General features: G+C 38.0%; 1 protein-coding gene across 2 annotated transcripts; it reads right to left on the bottom strand.

Moving 5' to 3' along the window:
- Positions 1–3,285: 3,285 nt before the first annotated feature.
- On the bottom strand, positions 3,286–14,513 carry LOC112992315 (semaphorin-4E). 2 transcript variants are annotated; one of them, XM_064497456.1, is made up of 15 exons: positions 14,218–14,513; positions 11,712–12,020; positions 11,158–11,303; positions 10,772–10,831; positions 10,467–10,565; positions 10,077–10,176; positions 9,790–9,900; positions 9,260–9,411; positions 8,762–8,937; positions 7,266–7,422; positions 6,686–6,908; positions 6,111–6,226; positions 5,533–5,699; positions 5,314–5,366; positions 3,286–4,224 (listed from the first exon to the last, which is right to left on the bottom strand). In XM_064497456.1, the coding sequence occupies exons 2-15, from the start codon at positions 11,812–11,814 to the stop codon at positions 3,482–3,484; spliced, it is 2,406 nt and encodes an 801-aa protein (XP_064353526.1). In that variant the 5' UTR covers positions 11,815–12,020; positions 14,218–14,513; the 3' UTR covers positions 3,286–3,481. The 2 variants fall into 2 exon arrangements, with proteins under 2 accessions (XP_064353526.1, XP_025971087.1); XM_026115302.2 differs by lacking the exon at positions 14,218–14,513 and having other exon boundaries at positions 11,712–13,400.
- Positions 14,514–14,612: the final 99 nt, after the last annotated feature.

The following is a 14,612-nucleotide window of genomic DNA, read 5'->3' as shown; positions in this document are numbered from 1 at the left end:
TGTGCTGGCTATCCATTAAAAAAAGAAAAAGAAAAGTCGTGTTCTTTTATCTTAGTCTAGACATACTCAAAAATAGATTTTTCTTTGTTGTTCTGTCTTTTATGAAGTCATTTATACAAGCGGAAAATTAACATAAGCCACTAATACGTCTTTATGAAAGGGGGAAATACCCTGGGAAGCAGGGATGCTGAAGAGTGGATAGCCAGCAATCAGCCAGTCACAGGGTGCTGCTGCAGCCAGAGGAGCTAATGCAGTTCTCAGCTGCGATAACCCTGCACTGAGCTGGAGGGAAGAGCTGTTGCCTCTGCTCCACGGGGGGAACCTCTGCCCAGGTCTAGTGCCCACAGCTCAAGGGTGCTGAAGAAGTGCAGAGGGCTCACAGAAGAGCCATGAGAATGAACAAAACATGCTGTACCCTGAAAGAACCAAAACTGCTTCATCTGTTCATCAAACAAAAGGATACGGTGTGACTTGATCACAGCTATAGAAAACTTCCTGGTAGAAATTTGATGCAAGAGTGCTCTTCAGTTTAGCCAGCACAGGTAAAACAAGCTCTGAGGGCTGGAAGCAGAAGCTGAACAGGTCAGTCTAGAAATAAGATGCATTTTTAATCATGAAGGTAGAGATGCTGCACCAGTGCCCCAGCCTAATGAAAGCCAGAGCAGGAGTGGATTTTTTAACATCTGTTCCTTTTCAACATTATATATAACAGGTTCTCAGTAGAGATTTTACACATAGCAGCTGCTCCTGGCATTGCTTGCTTTCTTCTGTAGACGAAACACAACGTGTGTCAACCCTGGTGTTTCCAAGCACAGCAAAGACAAGGATGGGGCCTACGTGTGAACACCATATATTTTAATGTGTTTGTGACAAAAATCAAAATTGGTCATTATCACCTATACTGAGCAGAGGGAATCGATTCTATTGACTGTAATTATTCTGGGCTTTAAATCATGTCAGAACTCGAGCTGTGGACAAGTGTGTGAGCACAGGCAGAGTTTTTAGAGCAGGTAATAGCTAGGCGAGCTCGCCGTACAAACATGCTTAGTAATGAACCTGAAGCTTGGCGTTGACAGGAAACTATTTCCACATTTCCTTGCAGACAGCTCTACCAACACATTCAAATCCTGATCCAACATTAATGCTTCTCACTGAACTCTCCCTGTGCCTCAGTTTCACTGCAGAATATTGCACTGTTCTATTACCAAGCCTCCCACAAGCAGACTGCCAGTGGTAGCGAGTTATGCTGCTATTGGACAATCCTGGTCCCCTTTATACCCTTTACTTACTAGGACACTTACTTTAATAGGAAATTTCCCCAAGAGAGGTTTTCTTAATCCCAGCCAGTACTGCACATTAATTTCTTCATGCATTAATAAGTTCAGGATATTGCTGTGGCTTGCACCAAAATAGTAAGCTACGTACTAGTAATTTTACAAGAAAAGGTGGGAGTAGCATTCGTAATTCAGCAATATTCTTATCAGAGTTCAGTACCAGCACTCTTTTTGCCCCATATTCTCTGTCCTTCCTATGTGCAACATGGCAATCAATGACAAAAGGACTAAAATAAATGGCACTGAAGACACTTCTGAAAGTAGGGCACAGTATCTTTCATATCGACCTGTTAATGGTAAGTTATCTACAACTCTTCTTAAAAGCTAATTATTTTACACATTTAAATTAGGGTAATTAGATCAGCAGGAACTGAACTAAAACCAAATGCTTGTAGCCTTGTGAGGATTTTCTGAAATGGGTTTTGTATTCCATTCTACATTCCCGCCCTCTGAGGAGAGACGATCAGTGTCCCCAAAGATAAGAACAGAAATTTTGATCACTTCCTATGTTATTAGTTACATACCACTATCCAGTCTGCATCATTAATCTCCACATAAGTCTTTCCATAGAGGGAGAAGGAATAAAGGTAAAGGAACCTCATAAGGAAGTAGAATCCCTTTCAAACTGAGTCAAGATATGCACCTCAGATCTTGTTTTCACATCGCACTGATAAAATCATTGAAATACAGCCAGACGGGCCCTGGCAAAATGGTTTGCCAGCTGCCATCCATTCTTCTAACTTTCAAATGTCCATTTTTCATATGTAATTCTCTTGCCCACACTTTCTGCCTATTACTTCATCTTGCTAGAAAGGCTGACATTATTCTCACCTTTATATCCTTCCATGAAAAGTGCAAACATGAGTGTCTTGATCGGTATCAGGAAAACAGGCAGACACAGACATCCGTGAATCTGTTTCTTAAAAGTTCAACAGCTGGCCTCACCTTCTCCGGTATTTGACCAAAATACCCAAGAAACCGTTGTTACAAAGCAAAGCTGAAGGATAGTCTGATCCAGGGAGAATGAATACATCCAAAAAGAGACTGTCACTTCGCTTCATTGTAAAAATGCTTATCCTGTTCATGTCATACGGGAAAAAAACACTGTATCTACTTAGCTGTCCTTTTTTTCCTATCCAGATATTCATATTATACATATAATCTTAGTTTCTAAGAATTCTTCTCAGTTTAACTTGAAAGGAGGTGTCTTGCTATGGTTGGTATAGGCTTCCACATAGGAGAATCCACTTCCAAGCAGATTTCTCCTTCCATGGCTACATGAGAACCAGAGAAAAAAAAATGAGCTGCATCTAGAAGACACCTTGTACCTTGTACTCTATGCATGTCTGGCAAGAGACAGAGTGAGGCAGCATAGCCTTTTGTTCAGGGATTTCACTGACAGAGAACCCAAGTTATTTTCCAAACAAGAAAACACGTATTAAAAAAAGTGTTTCAGACAAAATTCTTAATGTTCAACGGCCTTTTGTAAAAGCAGCTACAGTGTTTGAATTTTCACACCTCAGAAATAAATTTAGATCAACTATGCAGTACATAAACTGATACATGATGGTCTTTGGACAGAAGATGTATCATAAAGTTTATAAAAATGCATTAGAAAAATAAATGTATGTAAAGTGTTTTGAAAGCTTAATAAAGGGAAAGGAGGAGACAACAGAAGAAGATAAAATATACAGAGATGACTCAGGAACTTCTAACAAAGCATCAGATCTGCCACCCGTACTCACTATGGTCAGTGACAAGTCATTTAACCTCATATGTAAAATGAGGATAAAATCAACCTCCTGGGACACTGGGAAATTTAATTAGTTGCTATTCATGGATTAAGCGGAAAGTCTGAAGGTGAAAGCACTAAATGCTAAGCATTATTAGTTTCTGAAGTATTAATTTCTGTAATTGGGCAACCCCGACATTACAAAAAAGTGGATCAGTGTCAATTTTAGAAATAAATTTATTTTTATAGTTCTATCATGTCAAAAAAGGTACCCAAACAAGGAATTTTGTTTTTAAAAGTAGTAACTGGAAACACATTTATATAATGTACAATGCAGCTTGTCATCTTGAATTCTGAGCTTCTGACTCCTACCCAAATTTACATTCCACATTCCTTAATAGGAAACATGCTATCCTCAACCAAACAACTCTGCGAGCTGCAAGCTCCCGGAGCTCCCTGTAAAACTTGCACTGTGCTGTGCATTGGGGCTGCACTTCCTTTCTGAGGAAAAGCTCACAAGTGGTATTGATTCATTAACAGAAGACACGTTTGCTCGTGTGGCCGAACTTTTCCTTACGCAGCCTGATCCCTCTGTGGCCAATCCTGGATTTCCCAAGCAATCTGCATTGGCTGTTCTCGAGCTGGTTTCTCTACTCTTCCAAGGTAGAGATAAATGGCCCTTGTAGAAGTTCCAAACCAACAAGAGAGAAAAAAGAAGAGCAAAACCAGCTCCCAAAAGTTTTAAAACAAGCTTCTCTTTCTGGCTGTCCATGGATTTCTGTTTGGCTGCCTCCTTCAGTAAAGAAGTTGGTACTGAAGACTTAAAACTCACAGCTGCTGTTTCATTAAGTGCATTTGTTGTGGCATTAACATTTGCATTGTCTGTCTTTTGTTGGGCATAAAGGGCATAACTGGCCACAGTGATAAGGAATTCTTTCCCTTTGGTTTTCTCTATTGAGAGACAATCATAGAATCCAGCCTCATCCATCGTCACATTAAATATTACTATTCCTCCATCATAGAGGAGGTATTTAGTGTCCTCAGCCTGAAGTCTGCTCCCATTAAACTTCCACACTACGCTTGCCAGATTTGACAGAGGAACACATCTGAGATGAACATTATTTCCAAGGGTAAAGAGACATTTTCTCACACTATTTTCTGAAATTATGAAGATTATTTCTTAATTAAGAACAGTGACGGTTTAGTTTAACTTACAAAACCACATACATAAACATCAAATTCAAGTCACCAGTCTGACAATGGGTAATGAGCAGGTAAGGGGTAAAGACAAAGACAAAGAAATCCCATTACTAACAGGTCTGACCACTTCTCAGTGGGATATAAGGGCAGAGAGTGCACCTTGCTGGCTTTACTCCCACCAGCAACTAACAGAATGAATATGGAACTAGAAATTGAAGACTTCCAGATTAAAATCTGGTTTTGCCTCACTTGTATATGCAGCCACCCATAAACAAATTCAGCTCTGTATGCCTAAACATTTACATTGGTAAATGACGTATCTTCAAAGAAACGCTTTGATGTTTAGATCTAACTGTACTATGCTTATTTCAGCTAAGTGTTCCCTAACTGTCCCACTAATTACGTTATCATTTTTAGTGCAGTCTAAAATATACAAGACTAAAGACAACGCTGACTTTAAAAAGATGCAAGTGAAGGCAACAGAAACATCTTGCGTCATTGAAGAAAGTAATGTATCTTGCCACTCATTACAAAATCACTAAATAATAACACCGTATCACACCTGTTACTCTACATTAAAAGAAATTAATTTCCCAATCCCATTAAAATAATAAAAAGTCAACTTAAATGGCTGCTAACATATAGCCTTCTTTTTAAATTTACTTTTGAATAGTATTTGTTGTGTATCTGCAGAACAGTATCCTAAAGCAGTGACAGATTTAATAGGATGGCTGATGTGACACGTGATTTCTGCAAAGTGGGGGTTGGGGAGACACTAACAACCTCAAATGGGTCACATTTATGCTTCCCTTGAGAGCAATAGTTTCAATCCGAACAAGAGCATTCTGACATCAAGACTGAGGGGATTAGGAATATAATGCAGTATCAGTGCAGCATGGGTGATTTTTTTTTGGTCTTTCTTAGTTCAAAAGTAACAATCAGCACATTTTTAATTGTGTGGTTTTCTGTCACAAGAATTCCAGTGACCACAAATTGAAAAAAGCACTTTAAATTGTGTAATTTTTTTAAAAACAAATATTCACATACCTACACTAAGACAGCTGGAAGCATCTCCATATTTAACACTCTGAATTAAATTCCTGAGGGGGGGAAAAAAACAGATTAAAAAAACAGACAAAAAGCGTTCCAGCTTGTACAATACCATTCCTAGGGATCATCCTAGTTTTGTGTTGCAGACAGTAAGAGTGCACTTATAAAGCAATCTCACATCATGTGTGCAGCTAAAACAACCACCTCTTTACTTACTTCATATCACCAGTTTGATTTGCCAGTAGAACACATTCATTAGAAGACTGAGACCATGCGCAGTAAGGATCCCGTGCCAAGACGCAATCCAAGCAGTATTTATACTGGTGGCATTCAGAAACTGGAAGCTGTACCACTCGGGACTGAGAGCCTACATAGAGCATTCCCTGGAAATGAAGGAGGGAGTTCTTATTTTATAATGGTGCATGGGATTTTAAAACTGTTATTTTCTAATATGGATTGTCGGAATTTCTGGTATTTACTAAAAAAAACCCTGTAAACTAAAAATCTTGTAAGAATAGATGATGATATAAAAATAGATGATAGAAAAAAGCAACTTTGCATAACATGCAAAATGACAGAGTTCCTTCCCTTTTTTTTTTTCAAAGTAACATAAAGGCTTGTTTTAGTTGTATTTTGATACACAAAAAAATCTACAGATAAAAAGAGGTATTGTGCTTTTGTTATTAATAAACACAACAGAAGTAGAATTATGAGACATTTACAACACAGAAGAGGAACGCCTGAGGCAAACTATTACAGTAGTCACTTTGCATATGTAGGGACAGAAGTTCTACCTTTTTAGAAGACAGCTGGAGCGATTGTACAGGCTCAGGAGACAGAAACAGCTGTAGCTCTTCCACAATGAACATTTCCCCATTCCAATTGAAAGCTTTATGCAAATATCCATCAGCTACACAAAATGTATTTTTAAGGAGAAATTTGTTTAAACACTGCATAACATTTTAGCTTTAAAATTCATGTCAAAATTAGATAGAGATTCACAAGCCATTCTTGGGGATAAGGAATTTCTGAAACTCTTCAAAACAATTTTTAATTTTATTTCAATAAGAGGGAGGCAATGTTTTTTCTCAGGGAAAAAAGACCCCCCAAAATCCCTGAATTTGCAAATGTCATTATGTTGAGTCTCCTTTGAAATGGAAAGTTTCTAATGAGAGCCTTTTAATGTCCAACAAATCAAACACATTTAATCTAATTCGGAAGAAAATATTAAACTATCAGGGCAGCTTCTGAATGCAAAACTTTAGATAAAGTTAACAAATATTTTTACTTTTCAGAAGTCTCAGAAAAAAATTTTGGAAGAAAATCCATAAAAATGTGTAATATTTTTTCCTAAAATAAAAGCACTTACCTGTTCCTAGAAACATAACATCATATGTTTGTTTATCAAGGCCAGTGACTCTGTCTACTACAATCTTGGTATAGTTTGAGCCTCTTTTCAGTAGCACTGGCCTATTACCAATTGGATTTACAGAATTATCCATTAGAGGGTGATCTCTAACAAACTGCAAAACTTTGTCAGGCAAGTCGGAAGAAGTGTTATATCCCATACTCCGGGCAAAATTATCAATGCACTAGAAACAAAACATAATGAACATGATTACAATTGCTTTTACATTTCACCCAGGTATAAAAAAAATGCTGTATTCTGTTCTAAACATGCAGCTATTTCTACTTATCTTCACAAGAGAAGAATAATTATTTTCCTCACACTCTAAGCATAACCCCACATTCTTTGCGGAGCAGAATTGTAAGCAAAATAGCTTTTCTAGGAACCTCCATATACACCTATAATGGGATAAGAAGACAGGTATGTCTTTGCTGATTAAAAACGCTATATTTCTATTGGCAAAATATGAACTGATAATTTGATACCAAAAAAGAAAAACCAGAGACTGTTCTTTAATTAGAACAAGTAAATTCATATTTACAGCACCAGGACGTGGGACTGGCACTTCTCCCCTGTATACCACCCATTTAACATGGGAATGTTCCACAGTTACTGGTCCTTTGTAGTTTCCTTTGGAGAAGACTTCTTGAATATTTTTCATACTGTATGCACAAACAGCTGATATGTCCAATCTTCCCCTTTGAAGAAGAAAAAAAAGCAAGTTACACTGGCTTTTAAATAGAAAGCAACGCAGTACAACAACCAGCTCTCCACATTGTGCACTGCTGTATCTTTTTGAGGATTAGTAAAAAGATATCTAATACTAAAAATATTTCCCTCTGGCAGTTTTCATGATTCATTAAGAAAGGAATAAAGCAGAGACATTTCTACAAAATGGTATTAAATATGTTTTTCTTAAAAATCAAGTAACAGTCCTCACATAAACTGAAATGGCTGAGATGATGAGGTCCTTTTAACCATCTCTTTTAAACAGACAGGTTTCCCCTCCACACTTCAGAAATACACCATTAATCCCCCTTTAATCTTTCTAAATCATCTTGTTGGAAAACGCAATACTTTTCCACTTTGCCTCCAATTTTAATGTTTTTCAAAATGACAATCAAAAGTTTAGGTAAACTTTTAGGAGTGTATGGTTCAGACACCAACCTCTTTCTAGTTCTACCAGGGAATATGAAGTGATATACACAAAGTCTGAGTCTCTCTACCATACCTAAAGGAATAAATGTTGTGGTCTTTAAAATGTACATTTGCAATTTCTTATTTTAGCACACATTGAACCCAACCTGCCATAACCAGAAATAAAACTGTTGCATATGCTCCAGTGGGTATAAACTGTCAGGTAAATAATACTGACTGAGCTGCATTCTGAGAATTCTGGTGCTTATTATAAAATATGAAAATTATGTACTCATAGTTACTTTGTCACTGGTAATTTTTGACATATAAAGTTTCAGTACGCTCAGTCTGGTTTCTCTTCATTTGTCAGAGCACTGAGAAAAAGCTAGTTAACAGTCAAATATGAAAGGAAGTAGACTGGAGTTCTGTTTTTATTTTTACAGAACATATCACTAGACAAGTAGGCCATGACAGATACTGCTTTTGGAACAGAAGACTAATTCTGCACCTTGAAATGCCAGCTACTTCCTTTAGTGCAATAAAGACCAGAAGAATCTAGGGCTTTCTGTAAGTAATTACGTAATTTTATATGTAATTAGTTCTAATTGTTCCACCATCTGAACGGAGAAAACATTAACTCTAAATACTTGGCTTCAGAAGAACTTTTGGTTAGTCTTTAATTGAAGGCTTAGGCCCAGGAACCAAGCAAGATTTTGTTTCAGAAAATGATAATATTTGCTCATTTGGATCAAGCTGCAAGGAAAACAAATGTGGTCCATTAAAACATACAGGGTAGCTGTTAACCCCTTATTCTGAGTTATCAGGCCATTAATACTGAAGTGAGAACCCTTTACTCAATTCATTACAAACTCAAGTAGCAGATGTAGTCCTTTATCTCACCATTGTTGGGAAAAAATTCCATAAAAAATGCTGTCTTGCCAGTCTGTCCTCCTAAGCAAAAAGATGTCCTGGATAATATTGAAATGGAAATGTAATTCTGGAATGGAACAGGAAAGTCGGGATTTTAAAAATGATGTCCATCTTCTTTGCAATATGCGTTTTCCACCAAGATCACCCTAAATGAAGGAATAATACCATCACTGTGGAATGTATAAAGAAACAGATGTAATTTTCACCTGATAGTATTGCTGTAAGGAAAAATATAGTTCGTCCTTCAATAGAAATCTAGGGTCAAAGCCAAAGAAAAAAGGTTTAAATGTTATATGCAATCTGAACAGTTGGTTCTGTTCTAGGAGAAAAAGGAAGATGCTGGTTTAGAAATAAAGGGTGTATGACAATTTCAATTGGTGAGACAGCGTAGATACCACTGTTAATCATTCAGCTATGAAACTTCATTTGAAACACACTAAACACAATCTTTATACTACAAATATTAACCTTGCAGATACGGGCAATTCTGGACACCAGAAGCTTGTCATAGAATTCAAATTCAACAGCTGTTTCAGTGAAGAACACATAAATTTTATCATCATCTCCATTTGGATTAGATTCACTTTCCTGTACTATCTCCATATTGACAAAGCTTGGTTCTGAAATACATGAATATACAAAACATGTTAAGTTTATTTATGAAAATCCATAAATGCCGGACACTGTTTTAAAACAAAGTATCTAATTCACCCTTTTTGTGGAGTTGTGGACAGGGAAAGGGCTGGAAAATATTTATGAGTTAGAATCTATCAAAAATTAAGAAAGCAACTGTGCTTTCACAAATGGGAAGAGACTGTGGTTTGTTTCATCACTGTAGTTCTTAGTGACAAATTTATTTAAAAAGTTGTCCTCAGTTTAAAAGCTCACACTTTCTGGACATTGCAAAATCAATACATAACATACACTATTACGCTCTACGGATAACTCGCACACCAATAGAAGATGAAGAGACTGAAATACGTGTAACAACTTCTTACCATTTAGCCAAGATGTTTTAAATTCTGTTCTTACAGGGTTCCTCATACTGCGAAGTATTATAGGTTCTGTTCCCAAAAAATTATTTGAAGTTGCCGAATAAAATGCACCATCTGTAAAGTTTTGAAGGAAATAAAGCATAAAGTACTTATTTTTAAAAAGCAAAGAAATAGCCGTTAGAGACAAACTGGGCTTGACATTTAATGCAAAAATAGAATCAGGGTAACAGTAGCCAAAAACTAAGCTTAGATGAGGAAAACTTTCAGCTTGCATGTCAGTCCAAACATACCTACAAAAACAGAAGCATACTTCAGAGTCGGTTCAAATGGACATTTTCCTCTGCTGTCTTCAGCTTTTCCTTGCAAACTTATGTTTGTCCTATGGATAACCTATGGTAAGCAAGCATTTTAATAGGGTGAAAACCAAGGCCTCCCATGTGCTAAAATGAAATGATCAGCAAACACCTTTAAAGGAGATGATCACAGAACTGAGTTAACACAGAACTGTGAATTTGGTGCAAAAAGAAGTAAGTTTGATATACACTTTCCTGGTCTTTCATGCTTTTATAAAAGAATTATGAAAGTTTCAAGTTTTTTAAAAGGAATATTTTTAGAAAGGTGCTTAAAGATCTGCCATACTATTCAAACACCTTCAGTAAAATGTACTCAAATATACTTACCATATGATCACAAGCTGGGTGATAAGCGTTGGTTCCACAAACATATAAGCTAGAGTCATTTATCTTATGAAGGAACAGGATGTAGTTCTGGCATCTTATCTAAAACAGAAAAATAAAAGGACAGCAAGTTTACACAGCTTAGGTGGCTTGCATTTGAAAATTTTCTGGTGTCTTAGCAGCAAGCAAACAAACCTGTAAGATTCAAACCAAACTGCTTTTACTTCTTTTACTAAAAAAGCTTGATACTCTAGCTATTTTCTGTCCTAGTTAACAACTTAGAGGGGGATACAAAGGTTTTTGCCTACCTTGTCCTTTCCTCTACGAATACATTCCAGCTGTCTTTCCTGTGTAGCAAACCAGTATTCCTTTAAGCCAAAAATACAACAAAGTTGGCATGCTGCAATTTTTTGCACAAAAATTATGTGCAAAAATAAAAACAAAATAAACCTAACTTTGAATCTATTAGGGGAAAATTAGCATTTCTATGTATCTCTGTAACATATACGGCATAATAATACCCTGAAGAGATGCTTTGCCTTACTTCAAAAAATGATATTGTAATAAAGTTACAAGTCTTGAAATGATAATACTTTGATATATTTAAAATCAGATCATTAGGTGATCTCAAACACATAAAACCACAGGCAAGATATTTTCATAAATCAGGCATGAAATAAGATGTTTAACTTACCCTGGCTATTTCTCTAGAAATATTATTCAAGTCAAGAGCAAATACAGCATCTCTGCCTCCAACAAATAACATATCAGTTTCTTCATTCACAGTGAGAGTGGAAACATTGGATAATCCTTGTTTCATAAAAGTTTTTATATTTCCAGCTATAAACATAGAGAATAAATTATTCAAAAAATGTTTATCACTAGAATCTCACTATTATATAATCAAAATTCCAGATTGAAAACAAATAGTAACAAAACAAAGGTAAAGTTTATACACATTTCCTGAACATTTTCTAAATAATACGAAAATATTTGGATAGATGCATGGATAGTCTTTTCCTACTTTAATACAGGAAAATAAACAGCATAGTATCACTATTAGCTATATGCCAGAACCTCCAGCTACAAGAATTAATGTTCAGGCATTCCTCACTGGAATTTGGACATGTGCATGTGCTGTCACTGAGGTGAAACAGTCCATAGCATTCTTTCCCGAACCTAAAAAAATAAAGCCCCAACCCTGTACTATGTTCCTTTGAGTTGATTAAATTACTATTTTTCACTTACTTTGGTATTTTACTGTTTTTCTGGGAATGCAGTTCATAACAGATGCTTCTGTCTCTTGCATTAATTGCAAAGCAAGATAAATGACAACAGCAGTGCTACCCATTTTCAGAGATTTGACTAGAAATAAGTTCTTTCCAGTCTGAGTTCCTTGATGTTAAATATTACAGTCAGCAATTTCTTCATGGTTCTTGAGAAAGTCCTGCTAAAGACCTCCAAAGTAGATATCTGTAGTCTTCAAACATTTTCTGAAACTTGTGAAATCAAAGCAACCTCTTACATTTTCCTTTCCAATAACTACTTCCAGACATCCTAAAATTAAAAGCAGTTTAAGTTCAATGTAGTATTTGGTTACCTTCATTTTTATGAGATGGACAACCGCGCCCTTTTACAAGATTTTGTAGATATTACCTATATTGCTGCTATTCGGAATTAGATCCTACTCTGATGGCAATTCCAGGCTAATACCAGCAAACAATTGCTTATGCATCTTCTCTTATTCATGTTTTTTAATACCTCATCACAACAAAGGTGAATTAACATTATCTAATTATTTTTTCCTTTAAGGTATTTATTTCTTAACTTTACACCAAGTCTGAGATTCTCATCTGCAACCTGAGATGTTTCAGATTTTCTGCACGGTATCTAAATATTATTTTAAGAGGCAGAACTAGTAAGAACATTTGCAGCAGTCAGCTATTATAAGTATCTAAGAGAAATCATAGCTAAGATTTCTTTCTTCGCTACAGCAATTCACCGGTTTATACGTATATGTATATGTACACATACATACATACATATATCAACCACGTTAGGAAGAAAGAATTTGTATTTTATTAATTTAATTAGAATTAGGTACTCTTATGCCTGAAATCTTGGCAGTCTGTCTAAATGAATATGCCTTAAAGGCAATACTAGAAAATTAAGCAAAATTAAAGCTAGGTGGTTATAATCTGCAATTACCAAAACCACAAAGTAAGATTCCAGATCTGCTTTTATAAAGACAGGAATCTGTGCTCTTTATGCACTTTCATCTTTAGGCAAATGCTGTCAGCAAAAGAAACTTTGCATTAGCCTAAGCCAACTAAGATATTGTTTGGGTTAAAGTATTTTTAAATTAATAAATCAGGTTAGAAACTTCAGAAAGCTATTAAATAACTTGTTGGCCCCTGCACTGTAACCCAGGGTGGGATTCTCCATAGACAGATCTGGCCCATATCCTGAAGCACGCGCACTAAGACGCTTCCGCAGCCCGCCAACACAGGTCTCGCAGGACACAGAAAGAGACTTTTCCCAAAGTCTCATCTCACATTTTTCTGCAGTCAGCTTTGCTTACAGCACCTGGGACTGCGAGTCCTGGCACTAAGGGACACCAGGTGTTAGCAGCTCACCTTCCCCATCAAGTCTTTTGCTTCAGCTGGAGAAACCTTACTCGTGACCCTGGACTCCCACCGCAGGTTCTGCCCTAGCCCCTTCCCCGGGGGTGGCACTTAGGCACCACGCTTGTGGCGCAGCGCGTCAGGCCTGAGGGGCGGGAGGCTTAAGGGCGCCCGTGGCTCCAGGATCCCTCAGCTACGCCCGGCCCACCATCACCCCGCCGAACCCCATCACCCCTCAGGGCAAGAGGCTGAAGCCACCAACACCGAGGCGCCCTCGGCAAGACACCCGCCCCGCTGCCCCCTGCGCCCGCGCGCCCCTAAGATGGCAGCGTCCCCTCAGCCCCACATCACCTGAGGCGCGACCGTTGGCGCCGCGGGTCACGCGACCGCCGCCGCCCGCGGGCACGTGGCGCCTCCCGGCGGCGCACGCGGGCCCTGCAGCGCGATGGAGCGCTGCGCGATGCAACGCGGCGCCGTGCAACGCGGCGCAGCCTCGCGTTTCCCGCCGGCGGCGCCCTGCCGCCAGCACAACTGCGCGCGTGCCGGGCGCGCGGCCCCGCCGAGCCCCTGAGGCGCCGCGCGGGAAACGGAGCCGGCCTGCGCGCCGCGGGGTTAAAAGGGCTTTTTTTTTTTTTTTCCTTTTACTACTTATTTAGTATAATCTCTAAGGCACTGGGGCAGACGCGCCAGCTGCCCTACACTAGTTGCTATATTGAAGCCTAAGAAGAAATTGTGAGAGAACAAAACCAGTCTCCGTGCTTAGCAATAGAGCGCGTCTCCCCGCTGCCGTTACTGATACTTGGCCTTTTGGGAGATCCAGCGCGGTAGAACCAGCGCATGGGAGTGACTGCCGGTTTGGCAGAAACATTTCCTTTCTCTCTCAGTGTCAATTTACCTTCTTTGGTGTTTATATCCATTTTTGTCAGGAAATATGGATGAGAACAAAACTGCATCCTCGTAGTGACTTACGTTTGAATACTGGGATTGAACAGTAAAATAAAATATGGATATTTCTGTGCGTAGCGTATGCAACAACTCCGAATTTAACAGAACTGACTCTACTGTTCCGTTAAAATAATTAAATAATACATGCAAGTAATTAGTAAGGTATCAAATAAAGCCAGACTTACAGATTGGTTTTTCATCTTAGTGGTGTGTGACCTCCTAATAGCCTCACATTACAGATTTTTTTTCCAAAAATCTTATTTCCCATCCAAAAATTGTTCCGGTTTCTAAAAGAGGTCCTAAACTGTTCAAAGACAGGAACTTTTGTTAACCCCACAAATTAAATACGCTATAATTAACTTCAGCCAAAGAGCTGTTTCAAAATAAGACTTTCTTGCATTGTATTTTGTGCTTTACTACTACTTCGTTACCCAGTGACAAAGTATTGAAATACTACTTCCCTTTAACTAATATTGGCCCCTCAGAACAAGGTCTTGCCTAGGAAGGAATTTTCAGGGAAATCAGCAGAACTTCTAACGACAAGAATTAGGCACAAAAAGCTGAAGAGAACACACTGCGT

Source organism: Dromaius novaehollandiae, chromosome 25, assembly GCF_036370855.1.
Source record: "Dromaius novaehollandiae isolate bDroNov1 chromosome 25, bDroNov1.hap1, whole genome shotgun sequence".
Taxonomy (NCBI): Eukaryota; Metazoa; Chordata; class Aves; order Casuariiformes; family Dromaiidae; genus Dromaius; species Dromaius novaehollandiae.
Note: the sequence above shows the minus strand (reverse complement) of the source record. Positions and strands in the feature narration are given on the sequence as shown.